This window comes from Phallusia mammillata, chromosome 3, assembly GCF_965637545.1.
Source record: "Phallusia mammillata chromosome 3, kaPhaMamm4.hap1.1, whole genome shotgun sequence".
Taxonomy (NCBI): Eukaryota; Metazoa; Chordata; class Ascidiacea; order Phlebobranchia; family Ascidiidae; genus Phallusia; species Phallusia mammillata.
This window is the reverse complement of record NC_137254.1, coordinates 8,676,526-8,697,810: the sequence shown is the minus strand read 5'-3', so window position 1 is coordinate 8,697,810 and position 21,285 is coordinate 8,676,526. Positions and strand designations below refer to the sequence as shown.

At 35.6% G+C, this 21,285-nt stretch overlaps 3 protein-coding genes and 1 pseudogene across 3 annotated transcripts; 2 read left to right on the top strand and 2 right to left on the bottom strand.

Moving 5' to 3' along the window:
* The first annotated feature begins 1,857 nt into the window (after positions 1 to 1,857).
* On the top strand, positions 1,858 to 3,758 carry LOC145220688 (uncharacterized). The gene has a single exon (XM_080087920.1). It carries the CDS (start codon positions 2,540 to 2,542, stop codon positions 3,647 to 3,649), a length of 1,110 nt encoding a protein of 369 aa, XP_079944046.1. The 5' UTR covers positions 1,858 to 2,539; the 3' UTR covers positions 3,650 to 3,758.
* Positions 3,759 to 4,793: 1,035 nt separating this feature from the next.
* On the top strand, positions 4,794 to 8,999 carry LOC145220691 (uncharacterized). Its single transcript, XM_080087923.1, has 2 exons — positions 4,794 to 5,804; positions 6,119 to 8,999. Exon 2 carries the CDS (start codon positions 6,166 to 6,168, stop codon positions 7,048 to 7,050), a length of 885 nt encoding a protein of 294 aa, XP_079944049.1. The 5' UTR covers positions 4,794 to 5,804; positions 6,119 to 6,165; the 3' UTR covers positions 7,051 to 8,999.
* Positions 9,000 to 9,618: 619 nt separating this feature from the next.
* LOC145220692 (uncharacterized) lies at positions 9,619 to 10,497 on the bottom strand (annotated as a pseudogene).
* A 1,413-nt stretch (positions 10,498 to 11,910) lies between these two features.
* On the bottom strand, positions 11,911 to 17,309 carry LOC145220689 (uncharacterized). The gene has a single exon (XM_080087921.1). The coding sequence runs from the start codon at positions 13,909 to 13,911 to the stop codon at positions 12,925 to 12,927; it is 987 nt and encodes a 328-aa protein (XP_079944047.1). The 5' UTR covers positions 13,912 to 17,309; the 3' UTR covers positions 11,911 to 12,924.
* Between the last annotated feature and the right edge of the window lie 3,976 nt (positions 17,310 to 21,285).

The window sequence follows — 21,285 nt, the reverse complement described above, 5'->3', positions numbered from 1 at the left end:
CTTATGCCGCGTATCGAGTAAACAACTCGCTGCAACTTACGCTTTCACAGTATTCTTTTACCATATACAATTTGTGTAGTCAGGTCGCACTATTTCTCTCGAAAATCAACATCGCATAACAGCTGTAGTTAAAATGAACTATTGTACATGCATGTTGTCTAACTCGTTTCAGACTTACTGCTTCAAGTTATGGGAAGGAAGTAATCGATTGATCAGATTATTCGCATTGGCGACTGCATGCTGGACAAGCAAACACAGTTTCAAGCAGTTATTCAGCGAGTTCCAGCTTAACCGCTGTCATGCATGAGCTTTATCCAATATTACATATTTTTGAGTAAAGTATTGCTTACAAGCTAACTTTAAGTTAAGGTTCACTAATTAGTAACTTTAAGTTAAGGCTTACAAACTGGTAACTTTAAGGTAAAGTTTTAAAACTGGTAATTTTAAATTAATGTTTAAAAACTAGTAACTTTGAGTTAGTAACTAAGGTTTACGAAATAGTAGCTTTGAGACTTGAGAGATGGTGTACAAACTATAGTGTCTAGTAGCGAAATTCGCTAAGCGAATGTATTCTTATCTCTGACAGCGCCACACTTGGTAACTGAGCATTTTTTTCTTTGGCCTTAATGACTACAAGGGTCAGACTTGTTGGCATACATTTAGGGTAAAAATAGAAAGGAGGATAATTAGAGTTGACTGTATCGCTCATTACGACCGATAAGGTTTTGAAACTGTAATCGCGCAAATGGGTGTCGTTGTTCTTTTCTGTATTGTTTATCTTGAATTAAGTTAAAACTCGTTTATCTTATCGTGTGGTTTAAAGTCAGTTAGCATGCAGTTAATATTTTTTCCCAGCAACAACTGTACAGAAATCAAGACTACACTACGTCAAAAGCGCAACATGACAGCAGAGAGTAGGCTCAAATTTTAGAGTGCAGTTATTACAGCCATTATTCACAGTTTGTTAAAGTTATCCGAACGGGTTTGTTTCATTTGTCAGCTTTTATTTGTTTAGTATAGATCTTAACCTCACTTTCTTGTGAGCCCCAGTAATATCACGCTTTATAATACGGTGTAGCTGCAGCGCATTTAGTCAACCGTGCCCTGTTCGCTTCAACGTTGCGCAGCTTTTTCCGGCTTGGTGGCTGTTTTACTGTTATGGTGTCGCCCGTGATTTGTATGTGAGACCACCGGTCGTCAAGGCCAATGTTGCCAGGATGCGCTTTTGTCGCCGAATCGGGCTACGTTTAACATCGAGTTGCGGCCCTTTACATGAGTTGCGGGTTGCGCCTTTTTGGGCGGGTTTGTAAATGACATTTTTCACCGTACGGCGAGTAATGATTGAATTATTATTGTGACGTCAAAAGGGTTGTAACTTGTAAGTTCAATTTGACAAAAGAACTAATGAAGCTGCCGAGCTTCGGAGATCTAACATCCAGCTGAGCAAAAGAATGCGTTCAGTCCATGCAATGCAACGTTCATTTTTCCAACAAAGAAATTCAATAAACGCTTTCGTTGTTACCACGTAATAAGAATTGTCTCTTGGCAAATATCATTGTTTTAAAGGTCATCTTACTTTGGTATTAATCGGAAACATTTTTGTTTTAAAGTAAAGACTGCAAAATTTTAAAAACAGCATGAAAGTGGGTAAACAGAGTGTGTGTGTCCAACACAGTGTTACTGAAAAAAAGCTCAAATTCTGGTTGGGGGTCCGGACCTTTCGCTAAAATTACCTGTTCTTTCTGTCAATTAGATGGGTAGAGAATCCGTCTATTTTGCAAAAAGTGCTTTGCCGCATAACGCGTCGTTTTGAACGACGTGTGACGTCATTAGAGATTTCCCCCCAAAAAATTGTTGGACCCCCCCCCCCCCCCTTTAAAAATTTCTGGATACGCCCCTGTTTCAAGTATTTGTAAAATTCAGCTCGTTTTGGGGCACTTTTGACGGGTAAAGTTGTGCTTTTCCACAATTTGACCTGGCAACACCGGTCAAGGCCGCGGCCCGGTTCCGGTCCGTGAAGAGTTCGTTACCGGCCGTATAAATTTTCAGGTTAAACGCCTTGAAACATTTTTGAACATTGCCCAAATATCCCGGGGGTGATAAACAAATTAATGCGTTTTATAATTTAAGAAAACAATACTGTAGTCATGTATAAATTAAGCAAAACGTTATTGTTGAACACTAAGGACTGCGTGTTGTTAAAAAAATCTTAATTTAATAGTGTCTCCAATACAACTAATACAAGATCAAATTGGAAGTATTTTGTGCATTCTTTTTACTAGTTTTGTAATTTTATGACAATAAAACGATTTTAAAAACTGTGGACAATTTTTTTGTTAGTTTGGATTAATGCTTTCTAATAATTTGTCCGTTCTAAAAATTTGAAACAACTAATCGCACTACTTTATACCGTAACCAATTCACACGAACACATGTGGTCATTCGGTTTTGCTTGCAAAAACAATAATGTGTGTCAATCAAATGGTGTGTATAGTAAAAAAGTAAATGTAGGAAAGGTCTTTCTAGGTTTATATTAAGTATGTTGCAAAAATTCTTCCAGTTTGTAGTATCAGTTGGTCGACTCTTTGTAATTACTTTTGTACTTCACTTTACAGTTTACAGCATGATTGTAGCAAGAGGTATTGATGAGGACACAATGGAAAATGGTGTGAAAACTGCAACCGGAAAATTTGAATGCAATTTATGTGAAAAATCATATATCCGAAGGTATAAACTGAAACAACATGTTGCTGCACACAGTGGAGAAAAACGCCATCAATGCAAGGTTTGCCAAAAAAAAGTTTTTACTGAACAACTTTTAAAAATACACATGCTGACACACTCAGACAGAAAAAGACCACATAAGTGTGCGATTTGTGAAAAAGGTTTTTTCTCTGCTTCTGAATTAAAAAGACACAAGGTATCGCACACTGGCGTTAAACCATACAGTTGCGACATCTGCGAAAAGAAGTTTCAATTTCCAGGACATGTGAAGCAACATATGAGATGCCATTCAGAGGAACGACCATACAAGTGCAATCTCTGCGAAAAAACTTTTTCTGATTCTTCACACCTTTCAAGACACATGTCCACTCACAACCAGGAACAACCACACAAGTGTGGTGTCTGTGAAAATTTTTTCATCTGTAGGAAAGACTTGGACATACATATTAATGTGCACATGGGTCTTAAACTGCATAAATGCACAATATGTCAGAAAGCATTTAGCTACCCAAGATCTCTAAGAAACCACATGTTCACTCATAGTGAAATAAAACCACACAAGTGTAAGTTTTGTGAAAAAGAGTTTGCTTGGCTAGGTGGTCTAAAACAGCATATGGTGACCCATAAAGAACAAAAACCATTTAAGTGTCCCTCTTGTGGAAAAAGATTCAATCATTTGCCTACTTTGAAACGACACAGCTTGACACATTTAGGAATAAAGTCTCACCAGTGTGACATTTGTGAGAAAAAGTTTGCACTTTTAACAACACTGACAAGACACAGGGAAGTTCACTTTGGCAAGAAAAAGATTCAATGCAAAGTTTGTAAAACATCTTTTGCACGGGTAGACGGTTTGAAACTTCACTTGGAAAAAAGCAAGAAGGGACAGAAATGTGGAAAAGTGTTATATGAAATTAACAATTAAAACATAAACAGCAACACAAAATTGCAACACAAACTTTCCTGGCAAATTCGTTGTACATGGTTGACCAAATGTATCTGCTTAATTTCAATAAAATCGGCAAGCCAATTGATTTAACTGAATGTTATCTTTATACAGCACTATGTTCTGTTTAAATTGTTTGTGGCTGAATGACTTTAATAACAGAAGTTGTGCAAAGTTGAGTTTGGAGGTCATTAGTTTGTATTGTCCTAGCTTGCTATGATCTATAAATAATGGAGGGTTTATTTGTCAGAAAGTTGAATGTTTGATGATGCTAAAAGTTAAAAATCTGTGAGTTAAAAATACATGCTTTCATAGCATATAAAATCTTTTATGCAATTAAAACTGAGGCAGAGAAAAAATTGCAATGAAATCAAAATTTGCTGCAAAAGTTTGTGCTGCTTTTTTGTTCCGCTTAAACTCAGGGTATGGTTCTCTTGACTTGCAACTGATGACATAATATAAAGTTTACCCCATTTTCCTGCCTTCAAGCTTCAAATTGTTGAATTAGCCTATTCAAAGTTTGTTTTACATACTTTTTATTAGCATTTTTTCCCCAAAGTGAACTCTTAATACCTTTTAATGTCATTAAACAGAGATCAAAATACAAAATCTGGTCCATAACAGATCGCATATTCTAAAATCTAGAATATAGGTCGTTGGAATAGACTGGATTGTTGTGAAGACTGGACATTGCATTATATAATGATAGTCGAACCTTTAGTTTCACACGTATCTGGTCTACTTTTGTCCTAGCATTACAAAAAGTGTGTTTCAAACTTTTAGAGAAAAGGGATTTAAAGAGAAAAATCAACCCTTGCACTGACAATCTTTTTCTTCGCTGTGTGTTGTGGCTTGTTGAAATTTATTAAAAATGATTCTCAATTTTTTAATTTCTTGGTTTTCATTATTTTTACAGTAATATTTCTAGCTTCAATCTACTGATATTGTTTCCGTTGTTGTTCGCCGCATGACCAAACAACTTTTTTGTGTGTTGTCTGCTGAAAAATCGAAATTTGTTTCTTCGATTACCGCAATCTGTAAGGTAAAATACAAAATGAATTTCGTGCAATTGTACAAACTGCAAACCACTGGTCCCGAGTGAAGAAGTATAGCAGTGCTGAAAGGAGAAGCACACGATACGGCGACACGCAAATTAAATGGTCACATGAGATAGTTTGGTAAGCATACTGCAGCTTTGAAATTGACTGAAACTTCCATTTGCAACTCTTTTTACAATGCATTTGGACTAAACCAGATGATCAGTTTAATAAACCGGGTACTAACAGCGTTCATTGTAGAGCCATAAAACCAGGTAGCAATGTGTACATTGTATCATGGTGCATGATGACAATTTTTTGTAGGATTGTCTTGCAGAAAGGTAAGTCTTTCATGTGTGCTGTTTTGTTTTGAAATTTATTTTCATAATATCACTTAAAAAATATTACTTGCGCATTTACTGTACTGTTTTGTCAAAGAGATTTTGTTTAGTCAGGTCACGCTAATTTTTCTCTTCAGCATCAACATTGCATATAAACTGTAACTCGTTTTAGCTTTCATGGACCAAGCCATGGGAAGGAGATAATCGGTCGGTTAGTTTATGAACATTGGCGACTGAATGGACATATTTGAGTTAAGGTTTAAAAACTAGTACCTTTTAAGTTAAGGTTTACGAACTAGTAGCTTTAAGACTTGAGAGATGGTGTACAAACTAGTAGCGAACGTATTCTTATTTTTGACAGAGTCACACTTGCTGATTGTGCCTTAATTCTTCCTTTGACCTAAATGGCTACAAGATTCAGATTTGTTTGCACACATTCAGGTTTAAAGAAAGGATAATCACTACGACGGATAAGGTTTTAAAACAGTAACCAATAACAAATAGGTTGTCTTTGTTCGTTGCTGTACTGTTTATCTTGTTGTAACTGGAAAGTTTATCTTATCTTCTGGTTTGGAGTCTTTGTTAGATTAGTAGTCAAGTTTTCTATTTAAACGGAGATACCTGTAAGTAAGATAGCATCGAGTTAATAGTTTGTCACAGCTACAACTGAACAGAAATCTAGACTACATTCCTAAACATACTACCAGAGAGTTGGCTGCAGTTGGTGGATGGATGTTACAGCTACCCCATTCAAGTGTAGGTTTAAAACAGGCTTGGCAGGTTGTGAAGCTGCTAGGTTATTGAACTTTACTTGTTTTGTCGCTATGTGTTTTTTCACCAAGGAAAACAAACTCAAATAAACCATTAAACAAAGTTTTAATTGTAATGTTGAAAAAACAACAACATATAGTCCTGTGTTGAATTTGACTTGATTAATTACCAAATTTTTGTTTGTCAGTTTTATGATCTGAAATTGCATCCCATAATAGTAAAAAATATCTAGATTGTTCTAGTATGTAGTTTCAGTTGCTCAAATGCTTGAAATGATTTTTTTGTATTTTGCTTTGCAGCTTTTTGCTTTGCAATTAAGCAGTAACACAATATCAATGAAAATAAAATGGAAAATTGTGTAAAAACTGCAGCCAAAAAATTAAAATGCAATTTGTGTGAAAAATTATATACCCAAAGCTATCTGAAACAACATATTGCAACACATGCTGCAGAAAAACAATATCAATGCAAGGTTTGCCATAAGAAAGTTTTTACTGAACAACAGTTAAAAACACACATGTTGACCCACTCCGAAAGAAAACATCAGTGTGAAATTTGTGAAAAAGTTTTTTTTGCAGCATCTGATTTAAAAAGACACAAGGTATCGCACATTAGTGTAAAAGCATACAGTTGCGATATCTGCAAAAAGAAGTTTCAATCTTCAGCACATGTGAAGCAACATATGAGATGTCATTCAGAGAAACGACCATACAAGTGCAAGCACTGCGACAAAAGTTACATCCAATCTTCACACCTTTCTGGGCACATGCTTTATCACACTCAGCAACGACCACATAAGTGTGAAGTGTGTGAAAAATGTTTCAGAGAGAAAAGGGATCTGAAAGCACATCTTAATGTACATTTGGGTTTAAAATTGCATAAGTGTACAATATGTCAGAAAGCATTTAGTTACCCAAGATCTCTAAGAAACCACATGTTCACTCATAGTGAAGTAAAACCATACAAGTGTAAGTTTTGTGAAAAGGAGTTTGCTTGGCTAAGTGGTCTAAAACGGCATATGGTGACCCATAAAGAAGAAAAAACATTTAAGTGTCCATCTTGTGGAAAAGGATTCCATCATTTGCACCATTTGAAACGACACAGCTTGACACACTCAGGAAAAAAAGTTCACCAGTGTGACATTTGTGAGAAAAAGTTTGCTTTTTTGACCACAATGACAAGACACAGAGAAGTTCACTTTGGCAAGAAAAAGATTCAATGCAAAGTTTGAACAACATCTTTTCCACGGGTAGACGGTTTAAAACTTCACTTGCAAAAAAGCAAGAAGGGTCAGAAATGTGGAAAAGTTTTAACAAAAGTTAATAATTGAAGCTTGAACAGCCCACCATCATTCCATTGCAACACAAACTTTATAGCAAATTTGTGGTAAACTTTTGTCCAAATGTAACTGCTTAGTTAAAAAAAACGAGCCAATTCATTCAAATGGATCTTACTTTATCACCGTTATTAATAATTTTTTGTCACATTCATATGCAATCATAGCTGACATGTGATCCATTGTATTCCTTAAATTTCTACCAGTAATCAGATAATTACTATTGTGACAGTTCTTTCAGTTCATTTCCATATTTTTTGTAGTTTCTTATTCTTTTGTATAATCTATCAATGCTTAGTGCTTAACAAACAGTTTTAGTATTAATGCAACTTTCAACAACAAATTTGACAACCTGTGTACAACTGCTTAAAATAAAAAGTGATGACATGGACAAGTTGGTTTCATATTTCGGTACACAGCCACTCTGAGTCTATTATGCTGTTTTTTTTATCTTTCAAATCATCAGTATGAGTCAACCCATCTAGAAAAACCGAAATGTAATGCAACCAAATCGTGGGATTAGTGCACAGATGCAGATAAACATGGATGTTCATTTTCAAATCAGACAAATTTTTTTCTGTTGTGAAACATGAAATGTATTCAACCAACAGGTATACTGGCAAATTTAAGCTGTATACAAAGAGATTTTTTTGTTAACCTCCTAGTAGTTTTAAAAGTTACATTACAACAGTAATTTTGCAGATTCATAAAGCTTTATGGTTACTTTTAACACTCCCTTGTGGACCACTGTTCTATACTGACATGTTCCTGATGCAGTTAATCAATTGCTTTTAATACTGATTTAATATTTGAAACTAATAATAGTTTGAAAATTTATCAAATGACTTTTTTTGTTTAACCGACTTTTCATCTATTGATAAATTAATCAACCATTGACACCAAACACAAGTCAAAATCACTTTTCATAGCTTTATGGCCATGAAATGTTTTGTCAAAATCGTGTCGTTTTGAGTTTTTGAAACAGCTCTTTGTGTGCCAGCTGGAGGGGATGCATGTTGGTTTCGTCTATAGTTTTTCTTTCTTTGTGCTGTGAATATATGACCACCAAAATGAATAATCTTGAATGGTTATACTAACTAAACTACATGATCCATGAGTTTCATACTTTGTTGGTTGATACATTGCAAAGCATGTTGTATCGTTTTGTTTTAATCACCCATTAAGCCCATATTATTCTATTTTGGTTGTTTGGGTAAGAAATACAGCATGTGCTGAAATTGTAAACAGTTGTTTGTGAGAAGTGTCTCTAGTGTTGTTTACATTTTAGCCTGATTGGCCCAGTGATTACCTGACCAGCCCGAATATGTTTAAAGATGTCAATGTGCTTAACACTTTTCCCATTGGGTTTAAGTGATTGGACATTTCTTATTTACAATAAGAAATGGCTTTGGTCTTGACAAAACATATCACAATAATTTTCGCATCAGGCTATAAAAGATAATACTTTTAATTTATTGTTGGTCTTGCCACACAAACTGTTGGTGTTGTTGTTATTTGCCATTGTCAGCAAACATATGTGTTTACAGTTTTTGCGGAGATCTTCATAATTTACCACTTAAAAATGATTAACTTTTCAGGCAAAACTAGCTTTCCCACTAAACTGAGCTACTTTGCTTTGCTAATATTGCTTTAATCTTTAGCTTTTGTTTTGAATTGGAGTAAAATAAAATGATCCACATTAAGATAAAAAAAAACGTTGGGTGTGGAATAAAATAAAAACCACAAGTACAATAAGAAATGAAAATGGCCATAAAGCCATGAAAAGTGATATTGTCTTGTGTTTGCATTTCAACAACCTGCCGAAGCCTCTGTTTGGTGTTGATTGTTGATAAAAAAAAACTTTGACTGTTTAAAAGTAGATGAAAAGTTATTTGATAAATTTTCATTTTTTATTAGTTTTAAATATTAAATAAATATTATATGTTTGCCCTACTTTGCTAGTTCAACACCCTTTGACCTAGTTTGCCAGATGCAGCCCATTTTACAATGGCATAAGCAATTGCTTAACTGTTTCATAAACAAAGCATGTATACAACAGTAGTCCACAAGGGTGTGTTGAAAGTGATCAGACAGCTTTATGCAACTGCAAAATTACTCTTGTAATGTTGGTAAAATGTGTTTCATGTTTTACAACAGGAAAAATGGAAATATACATCACAGGTAATTTTTACATTCTTACAATGTTTAACCACAAATTTGTTGTAATAATTCATGTTCCATTGAAATGATGGTGGGTTGTTGAAGTTTTTCTATGAAACTTTTCCACATTTCTGTCCCTTCTTGCTTTTTTCCAAGTGAAGTTTCAAATTGTTGGATCATGCAAAAGATTTAGGAACACTATGCACGGACTTGAAAAGTAGTTTAATCATAAACATTACTGCCAAGGTAGTGGTGTATATAGAATACATCGTGTAGACGTTTCGACAATCTCTGTTGACAACAGAGATTGTCGAAACGTCTACACGATGTATTCTATATACACCACTACCTTGGCAGTAATGTTTATGATCATGCAAAAGATGTTTTACAAACTTTGAATTGATTCTTTTTTTTGTCGAAGTGAACTTTTTGATGTCTTTTCAATGTTGCCAATAGGGCAAACTTTTTCTCACATATGTCACACTGGTGAATCTTTTCTCCTGAATGCATCAAGCTGTGTCGTTTTAAAGTTTGCATAAGATGGAAACATTTTCCACAACAGGGACACTTAAAAGACTTTGTTTCATTGTGGGTCATCATATGCTGTTTTAGATTACCTAACCGCGCAAACTCTTTGTCACAAAACTTACACTTGTATGGTTTCATTTCACTATGAGTGAACATGTGATTTCTTAGTGATCTTGGGGAGCTAAATGCTTTCTGACACATTGTACACTTATGCAGTTTTAAACCAAGATGCACGTTAAGATGTGTTTGGAGATCTCTTTTGTCTGTGAAACATTTTTCACACACTTCACACTTATGTGGTTGTTCCTGGGTGTGATAAAGCTTGTGCTTGGAAAGGTGTGAAGATTGGATGTAACTTTTGTTGCAGAGCTTGCACTTGTATGGTCTTTCCTCTGAATGGCATTTCATATGTTGCTTCACATGTCGTGAAGATTGAAACTTTTTTTCGCAAATGTTGGTAGCGTATTTCTCCACTATGTATAGCAACATGTTGTTTCAGACTACACTTCCGCGTATATGATTTTTCACACAATTTGCATTTAAATTTTTTGTCTGCAGTTTTTACACAGATTTCCATTTTATCGTGATGGGTATTGTTTTGTCATTTTTTACCTTACAACAAGCTGTAGAGCAAAATACAAAAATATTTCTAAGCAATTGACCAAAAACTAAACAAAAGAAAACTGATAAACTAAACCAAACATTTTGGATCAATTCAACAAGATATAAATGCAGCGGCTATAACTGCACTAACAATATCTAAAAAAAAGTTTACTAAGTGTATCTTTTTGTGAACAACCTTGATGAAAAGTGTACAAACAAAAAACTTTCAATAAGATAGCAGCTTCGCAACCTGCCAACCCTGTTTTAAACCTACACTTGAAGGTGTAGCTGTGATACCATCCACCAATTGCAGCCAACTCTCTGGTAGTATGTTGTGCTTAAAGAAGTCTCGATTTTTGTTCAGTTTTAGCTGTGACAAAATATTAACTATATGCTATCCGACTAACAAGTATCTTTGCTTGTATAGACAAACTTGACGTCTGACAAAGACTCTAAACCACAAGATAAGATACACTTTCCAGTTAAAACTTAATTTAAGATAATGAATACAGAAACCAAAAATGACAACCTATTTGAGGGATTCGTAGTGAGAGATACTGTTGAGAAACATGTCTCTTGTAACCATTTAGCAGATAAGTTTGCCTTTTGTAGCCATTTAGGTCAAAGAAAAAAGCACAATTAGCAAGTGTGCCACTGTTAAAGATAAGAATACATTCGCTACTAGTTTGTAAACCACCTCTCAAGTCTCAAAACTACTAATTCGTAAACCTTAACTGACAGTTACGAGTTTGTAAACCGTAACTCAAAGTACTAGTTTGCAAAAAGGTATTAGTTTGTACATTAGTAAATACACAACTCAAAGTCACTAGTCTGTAAACCTCAACTCAAAGTTACTAGTTAGTGATCCTTGACCTAAAGTTAGTTTGTAAGGATTACTTTGCTAAAAATGAGTAACATTTGTCTACAGCTAATGCATAACGACGGTTAAGCTGGAACATGCAGAACAACTGGCTTATAACTTTGTTTGCTTGTCAAGAATGCAGTCGCAAGTGTACACCATGTTCCCATTTTTTTGCGGTAAATCGTCTCTTGACTTGTTACATCTAACGCGATTAAATAAAAATTATGTGATATGCTATGTAATTGCTATATTCAACGATAAACGGAATTCAAAATGTTAAAAAACTCTTTATGCATGTTATTGTTGCAAAGTTGTTGAACGACAGGTAACTCTCTTAAACCACACAGTTGTTTGTAAACTAGCACCCTGCGTTGAAATAGTTGCCGACCCCTGGTTGAAAACAAACGCATTGTAATAAATTGTTGCAAATTCTAGTTTCAAATCAAGCTAGCTAATTTCAAAGGTGAAATATGCTTAACAAACTATTTCAAGCGACCATGTAACTTGCGCACCAGCGTATCGTACACTTTTGGTGACTTACAGATCTTATTTCTGCTGAACGCCCTGCCGTGCTTCACTTTGAGAACCATTCGTTTCGAGAGTTGCACGAAGTTAATTTTGTATTGTACCTTAAACATTGCGGTAATCAAAGAAACAAGTTTCGATGTTGCAACAGACAACACACAGTCACACACACACAAGTTGTTTGTTTATGCACCGAACAGCAATGAAAACACTATCGGTAGATTGAAGATAGAATCATTATAAAAGACAATAAAAAAGGGTTAAAAATGCAACCAACAAATTGAAAAAGTTAACATTACCCTGAATAAATAATCACACAGTGGAAGAAAACATTCAACATTCTCAGTGCAAGGTTTGAATTTTATCTGTAAATCCTTTCAATACATTCCTGTTGTAATACTCGGACACAAATAAACCACTACGTCCGAAATATGCATTGTATCATGCTATGGCCAGTCTTCGTTTAAATGCAATTGACTCCAACAACCTAGTGCGGAATTTGCAAACTGTTTCAAAAACACTGTACTAGATTTTGTATTTATTTTTGATTTCTGTTTTATGATATTATAAAGGTATGCAAATTTCACTTTGGTAAAAAAAATGCTGATAAAGTATGTGAAACAAACTTTGAATAGGCTAACTTAACAATTTGAAGCTTCAAGGCAGGAAAATGTGGGGGAACTTTATAATATCTCATCAGTTGCAAAGTCAAGAGAATCTTACCTTCAAACTTTTGCAGCAATTTATGAATTCATTGCCATTTTTTCTTCATCAGTTTTAATTCCATAAATGATTTATATGCTATTTAAGCATGTATTTTCAACTCAGAGAAACTTAATAAAATTGTGATAAATAGAAATATATATTTTAAATGTTTTCATATCAGGATTTTATATTATTTTAGTATCATCAAACATTCAACTTTCTGGCAAATTCAGTCACAAACAATTTAAACAGAACATAGTACTGTATAAAAAAAATAACATTCAGGTACATCTATTGGCTTGCCGATTTTATTAAAATTAAGCAGATACATTTGGTCAACCATGTACAATGAATTTGCCAGAAAAGTTTGTGTTGCTGTTTGTATTTTAATTGTTAATTTCAGATAACACTTTTCCACATTTCTGTCCCTTCTTGCTTTTTTCGTAGTGAAGTTTCAAACTGGCAACCCGTGTAAAATATGTTTTACAAACTTTGCATTGAATCTTTTTTTTGTCAAAGTGAACTTCTCGGTGTCTTGTCAATGTTGTCAAAACGGCAAACTTTTTCTCACAAATGTCACACTGGTGAGCCTTTATTCCTGAGTGTGTCAGGCTGTGTCGTTTTAAAGTATGCAAATGATGAAATCCTTTTCCACAGGAGGGGCACTTAAATGGTCTTTCTTCTTTATGGGTCGCCATATGCTGTTTTAGACCATTTAGCGAAGCAAACTCTTTGTTGCATAGTTTGCACTTGTGTGGCTTCTCTTCACTATGAGTGAACATGTGGTTCCGTAGAGTTCTCGGGTAACTAAATGCCTTTTGACATATTGTACACTTATGCAGCTTAAGACCCATATGTACATTAATATGTATGTCCAAATCTGTCCGACGGGTAAAAAATTTTTCACAGACACCACACTTATATGATTGTTTCTGGGTGTGAGTGGACATGTGTCTTGAAAGGTTTGAAGGATCAGAAAAAGTTTTGTCACAGAGTTTGCACTTGTATGGTCGTTCCTTTGAATGGCATTTCATATGCTGCTTCACATGTCCTGAAAGTTTAAACTTCTTTTCACAAATGTCGCAACTGTATGGTTTCACACCAGTGTGCGATACCTTGTGTGTTTTCAATGCAAAAGCTGAGGAAAAACCTTTTTCACAAATTTCACACTTATGCTTTCTTTCAGAGTGTGTCACCATGTGTGTTTTCAAAAGTTGTTCAGTAAAAACTTTTTTCTGGCAAACCTTGCATTGATACCTTTTTTCTCCACTGTGTGTAGCAACATGTCGTTTCAGATTATACCTTTGGGTATAAGATTTTTCACACAAAATGCATTTAAATTTTTTGGCTGCAGTTTTTACACATTTTTCCATTTTATCTTCATTGATATTGTGTTGTTTACTGCTTACTTTTTTTACTGTACCAGCTGTAAAGCAAAATACAAAAAACTATTTCCAAGCATTTAAGCAACTGAAACTACAAACTAGAACAATCTAGATATTTTTTAGTTCTCCTTGCAGAGGTTCATGCGCGGTCTTCAAGTACTGGTAATGCTACTCTCACAAATTAACAACGCAATAGGTTTGCGCTATGAGCCTTACTATGTTTATAGTTCAAACTGCTACCTCAAGATTCCTTGGAGATAAACTCCAGAAAACACCACTTTGTAGCGAGGTGTTTATTCGAGTTATATTCCGGTGACTACATTGTTGGTTTATTTGGTTATCCGTGACATAAATGTTTCAAGAAGTCTTATTCATAAAGAATCGTAATTAAAGAGAAAGCAGTAATTGGCAATTAACACCAAAGCACATAAGAATCCAAAACTTGATTTAAATATTTAATAGTACAGGTAATATCTTACAAACACGGTTAAGTATTAACTTGCAACTCTATGTCTCAGTTCTGATAGATTAGACTTGTTTGTTTCGGTTTATTAATTATTTTCTTCTCGGTCTAGTATATTTAATGGCAGTGGCAAGACTCGAGGTCAGAGCCGCCATTTTGTTTTGGCCAGCAATTTAAGGGCCGCTGACGCGCGCGCCGCATGCCTCTATTTGAACTCAAACACTTAGGGCCGAATGCAGAAACCTGGATTATCGCTGAGCCTCGGATTATCTACGTCACGGTCTGTTGATCCGTATGCAGAAACTCGGCTTAGCGCGTGAGCCGGGTTTGACAGTGATCCGCGGATCAGGATTTTAGGTGGATTTGTAATCCTGGTAGATCGGTGGTTTAGCGCTCTGAGCCGCCGATTTTTGCATTGCAATGGTTATTTCCACGTGGGCAGGGCTCAGTGCTCTGCGCTCAAATGCAAAGTTAGGTAAGGCAGACGTGCACGGTTGTATGCGTGGTCTTTCAGACGACAGGAAAGGTTTATGGTAGTTTGATGTGGTGGTATTTAAAATGGAATACATTACTTTTTAATATCATTTTCTATTTTGTTTAAAAACAAGTTTTATTTTTTTAGAAAAATCTATTTATTTAATCAGTATCAATTTATTTAATATGCCTTTTATAAATCATTTTTTTCAAATCATCATTTTTTTAATCAACTTGTAATCACCATCGGCATCACCAACGTTTTGTCATGGCCTCAAGTAAAGCCTTGATACAATTGATCTTCTTGAGATGTTGGATGATACCTTTGCCATTGACACCAGAAATTTAAAAGATTATCAAAATCCATTTGAGCGCTTTAACAATGAAGATTTTTTCAAGAGATTCCGCTTCTCCAAGCCAACAGTTTGTCTCCTAAATATAATATCTGAAGATCTAATAGTGAGAGCGTGAGACCCTGTTATAATTGTGCTGGATTGGGTTGGGAAATAGACATTTCATTGGTAAGACTAGGTTAACAAACAGACCAAATCCAAGGCTTGGCTGAGCCGAGCTTGATCCGAGTTTCTGCATACCGCTGAGCCGGGCCTATGATCCGGGGATCGGCTGAGCCTCGATTGGCGCTAAGCCGCGACTTGAGATAATCCAGGTTTCTGCATTCGGCCCTTAGTCATTTTTCCAGTCCCTGTTAAATTTGCTCAGTCCCAGCGCTTCAAGTTAAACTCAAACACTTCCGCTTCAAGTCAACTTAAAAGACTTTGACATTTTTCTAGCTAGCAGTCGTCTTTAATTATCTAAGTCCAAAGGCTTCAAGTTAAATTAAAAGACTTGTGTCATTTTTCTAATTATCCAAAGTAAACTAGCGGGGGTCTGCTTTCTCTTTTGTTCCTGTCTCAGTCTGCTTTCTGTTTAGTTCCTGCCTGTCTAAGCGTTAACATACAAATGGCATTTTCCCCAGAAATCGCGGTTTATATAGGCAGGAGTCAAGGGATTTCCCGAGCGCGATGTATTTTCTCTGACGTACGGGAAGTTAGTTTTCTCGCCTGCTGTACGCGGCTGTGCTTTTGTTGTGGAAAAAGCTATACACAATAGCGGGTTTGGGCATGTTGTCGCTACAACCATATAAAACTAACAAACGAAATTTTTGAATTAATTCAGTTGATATCAACACAGGATTTTGTTTGTTTTTTCAACGTTACAATTAACACCTTGCTTAATGGTTGAGTTTGTTTTGCTTTGTGAAAGAACACATAGAGAGACATTAGCAATTAAACAATCACCAAGCCACAATAGGCTGTGCAACGTCAAAGCGTAAGGTGAAGCTCAAATTAGTGGATGGCACAATTGCTGAATCATGAGTGTAAACGCACAGCAAACTGAAAAACCAAACCTTTTGGGTCGCTTTAACAAGCTGTACATCAATATGGCAGCTATAACTGCACTAACAGTATCTAAAAAAGTTTATTTATTTATTTATTTTTGTGAACAACCTTGATGAATTGTGGACATAAAAAAAACGTTCAATAAGCTAGCTGCTTACCAATTGCAGCCAACTCTCTGGTGAATTCTAAATGCTATCTGACTTACAAATATTTCTGCATAGATAGAAAAACTTGACTCTAAACCACATAAACTTTCCAGTTACTACCTAATTGAAGACAAACAATACAGCAAGGAACAACAAATTATTTGCGCGATTACAGTTTCAAAACCTTATCCGTTGTACTGATTATCCTCTTTTTACTCCGAATGTATGCAAACAAATCTGAATCTTGTAGCCATTTGGGTCAAAGGAAGAAGGCACAATCAGCAAGCGCTGTCAAAGATAAGAATACATTCGCTACTAGTTTGTACACCATCTCTCAAGTCTCAAAGCTACTCGTTCAGAAACCTTAACTTGAAGCTACTAGATTGTAAAACCATAACTTAAAGTCACTATCTAGTGAACCTTTCTAAAGTAAATTTGTAAGCATCACTTTGCTACGAAAAGGTAACATTGGATACAGCTCATGCATGAAAGCGCTTATGCTGGAACATACTATACTGAATAACTGCCTTGAAACTTTGTTTTGCTTGTCCAGCATGCAGTCGCCAATGTAAATAATCTGACCAACCGATTGCTTTCTTAATTTCCGTGGATTGACGCATTAAATATAAAATCAGTTAGACACAAGCATGCACACTTGTTCATTTTAACTTCAGTTCTTATGTATCATTAAGGTTTGAACGAGAAATCAGCACGACCTGACTACACAAAATCTCTCTGACAAATCAATGTCGGAAAGGCGTTAGTAATATTTTTTAAGGGATACAGTACTATGAAAAAAATGGATTACCTAAACGAAACAAAAAAACATGTACACCATGTTCCTATTTTTACCCTTATTGGTCTCCTGATTTGATACACTTGAAGTGATTAAATAACAATGATACCGTATACATATTGCTACATAATGGTATGGTTCCACCAGAGCCACTATATTGACGTGCCTGGTCACTATTGCTTTTTTCTTTTTTGTTTCTTTCTTTCTCTTAAAAGTGCCGCTCTTATTCGACCCGTCTGCCGCTTCACGCTTGAGTTGTGTTACATAAAGAGGTGGTTCTGTACAAGGTAGCCTGCAAGACGTTGCGAATTTTACTTGAATGTGAGTTTCGTAGTGCTCGAAAAGTGAAATATTTTTGTTATGATGGCAAATGAAATTGACTATGAAGCATGCGACCAGACGTTGACACAGATAATTGTCGAAATCGATTCGTCCCCACTGGAAGACACACCTTATTATTGCAGCAAATGTCAGAAGGCGTTTGCTACTCAACAAGGGTTGTTGACACATGATCGAAAGCATACTGTAATGAACCCGAATATGACCTTGCCCCAACTACAATCCCAAATCGAGAAAGCTAGAGCTAATGTAGCTTTGTTTACAAAATCTACTAGTGAGATGGAAATTCCTCATGAAATATGTAATGAAATTTTAACTGTTTTCAACGGTTTTTCTAATTCAGTTTTGTTCAGCAAACATTTTTTGAAGTTGATGCATAGAGAAGAATGCCCACAAAGAAGAACAATTCTAATTGAACTGCTCCCTCTATTACTGAAATTAAAATCTGAAGTAAAAAATGAAACAGGTGTGGCTACAACCAAACTAACTTTCCATGAACAGCAGGTTTGTGATTACATTGGAGGAAGTGTTCTCAGGAACCTGTTTTACAAACATAACGATAACATATTTTTACAAATGAAAGGAGATAATCCTCATCCTGTGAAAAATTGCTGGGGTGTTGGTCCTATTGCACAAGCTGTTTTTAGTGAAACTGAATTAGAAACCAAAAAACATCTCCAATCACCCACCCGAGTATTTGACCAAATGTTAGTTGCTGAAAATGTGCTTGAAAGTGTAAATGGTTATCTGTAGCAATGGAGTGATGAAACTACCTGTGATCTGAAGTCCCTTGTTTCTTCACTTGAAAACATGATAAAAAAATATGTTCGCATCAGAGGGCATTCTTATGCAAAGCGACTGACTGAAATGTTTAGGAAACAAGTGCATCTTAACAAAAGAGTACATGGAAAAGGCCAATCAACCTCCTTTCGGAATGATTTAAATTCTAATAACAGGCGATAAATACTTTAATAAAACATTTTTGTTCTGTAACTTGTAGCAACTTGTATGTAGTTTAGGCTTATGTACAGCAACTGCAGCAAAAACTCACACCCATAAATCACAAAATATAAAATACCAGTCAGAAAAAAACTACACTAACATAGGAAATGACAACCCCATTTTGACTAAGGTACACACATACGCGTTATAAGGTACACACATGGGCGTTATACCGAATCAAGCTGGATCTCCCAAGCATTTCTGATTTAAGATATTTCTTTTTTTGACATTCTTGCATGATTAATTGCATGCATTTGACATTCTTGCATGATTAATTGCATGCTTTGACTAAACTCTGGTACATTTGGATTTCTGCTCCAGAGACCTTGTTCACGAACACTGCCGAAAAAGTCTTCCAGTACATCCTGTGACAGTCTTCGTAGAATAACATATTCTGCCCCGTTGGCTAATAGAGTTCTTGTCACCTCTACTAGCGACCGAGCAGTAAACATTAAACCATTGCGTGTAGCCTTTGAAAGCTTCATTTTTTTCCTTTTCCGCATCAGAGAAATGATCCCCATTGCGCTTACGTCTAAATTTTACATTTGAATCCCATTTTTAAAAAACTGTATAAAGGGTGTTTCAAGCCATTGGAGACGATAATCATCCGAAAAATAAAAAGGGGCTTTACTGGGGTTTGTTGAGCCACGGGTCGAGCTGCAAATATCAAAAAAATCATTCATGAGTTATAAAAACTTGGCCATTATGGGAAATCCTTTGGCCTTGACTTCTAAGGCAACAGAACTAGATAATACTTGTGCAGCATAGCTGACTTTCATTTTGTTGTATGTGTTTGGATATATATGTCGAACAGTTAACTTATGCAAAGAAATTAAAGTGTCGGCAGATGACATGCTCATTTCATGGTATAGGTTTGAGATAATTGACCATGTAAGATCTGCACCATTCCAAAGATATTTTGTTCCACCAGGCTTGCTACACAGCAAGTTGTTACAGGTGGTCTTGATCAGGGTTTGAAATCAGGTATAGTCTTGAAATGGCTTGTAAAACCACCGATACAAGTTGTGGACCCTTTGCCCCAGTGGTTGGAAAGTGGCCTATCATTACAGATATTGCTGAATTTGTTATGCCTGCATCAACATACATGTTTGTTTTGACATTCAAAAACATGTTTCTTCTGTTTAATTTTGTTATAACTTGCCTTTTACATATAAACCCCAAGGATATTTGAGGCTAACCTCTGTGATTGACAGTCATTGTCAAAATCAACGTAGCCCACAAGTTTGTTGGTAGAAGACTGAAAGACCAGCTCTTCTGCAACGGCAGATATTTATAAAGGTTATTAGTAAGCACTATATTACGCAAAACACTGACCACGAATTTTCATTTCATCAACTATGATCATAACTTGATGATTATGATTCAGACATGTGCCTGATGTATATAATTGTTGTAAAAGACTGATGTCAAATCCAACATGTGGACGCGCAACATTCCTTAAAAACAATCCAGAAAGAGCATTTAGTTATAATAAAGCAAAACATTTCTTTGCATTAAATTTGATAATCATGTTCTAAAACATACCTATATCTGCGCAAAGTTCGTTGTGATGGAAGAACCAAAAGATTTGAATCTTTAAGCATCTGATATGCTTGGGGACCTTTGGCATAAAGCAGCAAGCAATACCTAAAATGAAGTTTTAATATAGCTTTGGACTAATTTATAACTAAGCAACATACTTAATTAACTGAGGATGATACCGGTTTCCGTACATTGCACTTGACATATCTTTTGTCATTGTTGGTAACAAACCAAGATCATCATTTACATCTCAAACCCTAGTGAAAATAAAGACCGTGGTGACAGGTTTTAGTGCATGCGCAGTTTACACATTTCTGTGGTTTAAACAACCGCTGTTTCTATAAAAGTACGCTTTTGAATCACCTTTACAAAGGTTGGATCAAAGTACTAAGTTGGTGGAGCATTGTCTTTTTGAGTTTGGGCGTATCTTCTTCTGGCATTGCATACTTGATGACTCAAAGATGTCAGTCATTTGGATATGGATGCATAAAGGTTAATGAAAATGTTTAGTGGCCTTTGTTAGTGGGTAGTGCAATTGACACAGCAGGACAGTGCTTACTTTTATTTCTTTTCCTCTATCCAATTAAATGCACCCAGCAAGGAGTAAATATTATTTCCGAGTTACAAATAATGAAACGAACCGCTTTTATGTCACTTCTTTGCATTTTAACCGATATATTAGCAATGTTTGCTCACTTGTATCTTGAGGTACAGCTATTTGCAGCAACTATTGCTTGTAACCTAGTAGCTGTTGTGTTAACGTTTGAAACTTGGGACGATATATTGAAATATTCTCTGTCAATTTTTACAAGAAGTGAAACAGTTAATATCGAACACTGAGTTGTTTACTATTCATAACATTATTGCCAGTCCTCATTAATTGCTCGTGGTTTTCATGCACCCTAGTTTTCTGCTTCTTTTGAAGCGATCTGTTGTCGTGTTGTGCTATCTCAATAAGGATTTTCGGTTTCTACTTGTCGCATTGTGTATGAAATCTTGCTAACAATAAATTACTCCGGGTGTTGTTGATGTTCGTGTTCGACTAACGTTCGTAAATTGAAGTATGGCTATTGTTTGCGACACAAACTTCTACGGACCGCGTACCACCTGACAACCTTTCAATGCGGTGACAGGAGTGTTTTCGCGACTCACGCTCTGCCAACTGAGCTACACAGTTTCAGCGGTGCACTCGTCGAATCA

What these genes read in the sequence shown, in the direction of transcription:
- LOC145220689 (XM_080087921.1), bottom strand. Translation starts at nt 13,911, where the DNA reads ATGGAAAAATGTGTAAAAACTGCAGCCAAAAAATTTAAATGCATTTTG.
- LOC145220691 (XM_080087923.1), top strand. Translation starts at nt 6,166, where the DNA reads ATGGAAAATTGTGTAAAAACTGCAGCCAAAAAATTAAAATGCAATTTG.
- LOC145220688 (XM_080087920.1), top strand. Translation starts at nt 2,540, where the DNA reads ATGTTGCAAAAATTCTTCCAGTTTGTAGTATCAGTTGGTCGACTCTTT.